Here is a 3,831-nt window from a genome sequence, read left to right on the forward strand (position 1 = left end):
AAAAAAAAAAAAAAAAAAAAAAAAAAGTCAGATGCCTTGAGGAAACGGGGAATCTGATGAGAGTTGTCCAGCATTTCTTATGGAATTCCACGTTGTCTCCTCTGCTAGTGTCTGGCCTGGGATGAGGAAGTGGAAAGAAGAGTCGAGTCCCACAGGAGTCTTCAGAGGGCACTGGGGCTCTCCTCTCCTTCATCCCCAGTTGATTCCGAAGTGCTTGCTTTTGCTTTCACATAGTCAATATGACTTGGAGTTCTTTCTCATAATTACTTAACTTAAGCCTCCCAAAGGCACAGGATTACAGACTGAGCCACACGAAATTGCCATGCATTGCCATAACTGGAAATGCTTTGAGGGCAGGAAATGGGATATGGACATATGTACACAAATACAGAATCAGCATCCCCTAAAGTACTTCACGTCATGTCTTCAGTACACAGGTCCTCAGTAGGTATTTTGAGAGTGAGTGGACACCAAACGGTGTCCATGTCTGTTGCTCATAGCTTTCTTCAAAGCTTGACCTCATGTCGCTACACTCTGTTCTTGTTTACACAGTTGGTTATTCATGGGGCATAGCCATCCACCCATCCTTTAAAAATTAAAGGTTGGAACACAGCAGTCCCCATCCTTTCTGGCAACAGGGACTGGTTTTGTAGATGGCAGTTTTTCCACAGACCGGGGTGGGGGCTGGGGGGGATCTTCAGGCATCAGATTTTCGTAAGAAGCATGCAACCTAGATCCCTCACGTGCACAGTTCACAAGAGGGCTCGCACTCCCATGGAACCTAATGGCGCTGCTGATCTGGCAGGTGGCAGAGCTCAGCCTCTCCCCTGCTCACGTCCTGCTGTGCTGTACAGGCCCACATCCCAGGGTTGGGGATCCCTGTCTGGTAGAACAGCCTGGTTGCTCCATCCTGCCCTCTTCCTGCAGGACGAGGAACAGCAAGAGATGGCCGCCTCCGCTGCCTTCATAGACCAGCACTATGGGCACCTGGTGGACGCTGTGCTGGTGAGAGAGGACCTCGAGGGTGCCTACAGCCAGCTCAGAGTGGTCTTGGAGAAACTGAGCAAGGACCCCCACTGGGTACCTGTGAGTTGGGTCAGGTAACTTCACCCCAGAACATCTGACTGGACGAGACCCAGAAGACCATCTCGTCTGGTCTCCCTCATGTGATGGTCAAGGAATCTCAAGTGCAGAGAGAGGCAGAATTCTCCAGATTCCACCATCCGGAAGAGCATATGTGGGAAGTCTTGTTTGTGGTTGGTTTCTGTCTGTCGTTTTTCACTGCACCTCTCTGGAGCATGACTTGAAAGGGGCATATCAGAAAACAACGCGTCATTCATTAAAGAGTCACAGGCAGGTCGACCCCGATTCTTTGTACCAAAGTTAAATAGCCACTGTCTTTTGGGAGGGGTGGTGATGATTTGCAGAGGTGTTTAAGCTTTATAAACACAGTGACACTTCATGTATCTAGCTTGTTGGAAGCTAAGTTGTTTTACCCAAGAGGATAAAACACAAGTTCCTCTGTCTTCAAGCACTATTTTTTAAAAATAGTGTTTGCCTGGTAATAGAAAACCTGGTTCTCTGCCTTTTAAAATAGTGAGCATATGTGAACTTTCCGGAAGGCTGAGGCACACTTCACCATCAGCATGAATTACTGTATTATTCTCTAAGACAGTGGTGCCTTCAGGGACTCTTGGGAAGGGAAGGCTACTTTTCTCCTTTCCAGACGCCCTTAGCTTCTTAAAACTGAGCCTTGTTTTGTTGGATTGGTTCTGAACAGTTGTCCTTCACGGCACTGACCGCTTGCCTGTCCCTACCTTGAGATTATTGGGGCTCCTTTTGTGCCAGGTCATGGGAAACCAGAGGGCTTCCCCTGTCAAAACGATGTCTAAGCCATGGTCAATCATCTCTGTCAAAATAAAAGTATGTAGTCTCAGAGCGTTAGCCTGATGGGTTGTCTGAGCAAGAAATGATTGTCACACAGGATTTGTGATCCGTCTTAGCTGCTCAGAGAGTTGTATCTGTTGTTTGTAGTCAGTGCATGCAAATCTTCATTCTGTGTGGGGTGTTAGATTCATCACCCTGATAAACTCACCAAGCCAATGAGGTAGGGTTCTTATCAAATGTACAAATGAGAAAAAAAGAGTAAAGCTTAGACAGTTTAAATAATGTGCCCATCCAAGCTTGCAAGCTTTTTTTTTTTTTTTTTTTTAAGTTGGAGTCTCACTCTGTCACCTAGACTGGAGTGCAGTGGCCGCTCCTGGCCACCGCAGCCTCGACCCGCTGGGCTCCGGCGATCCTTCCGCCTCAGCCTTCCAAGTAGCTGGAACTACAGGCGCACGCTACCACACCTGGCTATTTTTGATTTATTGTAGAGATGAGGTCTCACCAAGTTGCCCAGGCAGGTCTCGAACCCGTGGGCTCAGGCAATCCACTCACCTCGGTCTCCCAAAGTGCTGGGGTTACAGGCTGAGCCACCGAGCCCGGTCACTTTTTTTTTTTTTAAATGGCAGAGCTTTGATATTTGAGCCTAAATCTCCGAAATATCATAAATGATGACTAAACACCATACTCCACTGCCTATTCTTTCGAGGGTCCCATAATTGAGGTACTCATTGAAATAATTGACTTATGCATGATGAATGTGTTCACAGCTAGAGTTGCAAGGTGGCCATAGTCATATGCAAGGTGGCCATAACTTTTCAAGACTGCAAAGAGGCTACTAACTCGTGTACGTTTTCAGTCTACTCAGAAAAAAGGGAGGCCAGGTCACAGGTGAAGCACCAGGGAGGAGGTTTGCTGCCCCAGAAATTTCTACTTTACTGCTTTATACAAGGGCACCTTGGCAGCTCTCTAAGTTCACAAACCTGGTGGGTCCATCTAATAGGATCACATTCTTCAGAACTTTCTAGATGTCTAGGCTAGAGTGCATGGCATGCTCACAGCCACCCATGTCGACCTGCTGGGCTCCAGCGATCCTTCTGCCTCAGCCTTCCAAGCAGCTGGAACCACAGGCAGGCACCACCACGCCTGGCTAATTTTTTCATTTATTGTAGCAACGAGGTCTCGACAGGTTGTGCAGGCTGACCTCGAACCCTTGGGTTTAAGCAATCCTCTTACTTCTGCTTCCCAAAGTGCTGGGATTACAGATATGCGCCACTGCACCCAGCTCAGAGTATTTTTTTTTTTAGTCTTTTTTATTAACCTTCCCTGCCAGCCATTCCATATGCTGTAGAGGTTTAATATTTGATCCTAAATCTCCTAAATACCAGAAATGATCATTAAACACTATCATTCTTGTGGGAGGGCTCTTATCAAGTGAAATTGATCTTGAGCTGTTCTACAGAGTACCAGGCCACGGGGGCAGAAGTCCCTGATGTGTGAATGGTGCATGTGAAGTTGGTGTGTAGGACACCTGGGATCCAAAGTTCCCTCATAGGCGGGGGGCGGGGGGGGGGGGGCAGAAAAAACCCACCACATAAGTAACAATTACTCTTGAAAATCCCTTGGAGAATGGGCCACCTGAAACCCAGTTCCCACTGCTACACAATATGCCCATGTGACGAACACACGTGTACCCCCTGAACCTAAAATTAAAAAAAAATCAAAAAAAAAAATCCAGGCTCGGTGGCTCAGCCTATAATCCCAGCACTTTGGGAAGCTGAGGTGAGTGGATTGCTTGAGCCCATGGGTTTGAGACCAGCCCGGGCAACATGGTGAGACCTCATCTCTACAATAAATAAAAAATTAGCCAGGCGTGGTAGCACGTGCCTGTAGTTCTGGCTTCTTGGAAGGCTGAGGCGGAAGGATCGCTGGAGCCCAGCAGGTTGA

The 3,831-nt window shown here is 47.6% G+C and overlaps 1 protein-coding gene across 1 annotated transcript in view; it reads left to right on the top strand.

The window, feature by feature from the left end:
* The window catches only part of MPP3 (membrane palmitoylated protein 3), a 30,066-nt gene extending 28,118 nt beyond the window's left edge, over positions 1 to 1,948 (top strand). The window contains exon 18 of the mRNA XM_008074213.2: positions 928 to 1,948. Within this exon, the coding sequence (XP_008072404.1) occupies positions 928 to 1,104 (177 nt within the window). The 3' untranslated portion in view covers positions 1,105 to 1,948. The remainder of the gene's footprint in view (positions 1 to 927) is intronic.
* The last annotated feature ends 1,883 nt before the right edge of the window (positions 1,949 to 3,831 follow it).

This window comes from Carlito syrichta, unplaced genomic scaffold (genome assembly GCF_000164805.1).
Source record: "Carlito syrichta isolate Samal-C Ts95f unplaced genomic scaffold, Tarsius_syrichta-2.0.1 Scaffold316369, whole genome shotgun sequence".
In the NCBI taxonomy this organism is placed as follows: Eukaryota; Metazoa; Chordata; class Mammalia; order Primates; family Tarsiidae; genus Carlito; species Carlito syrichta.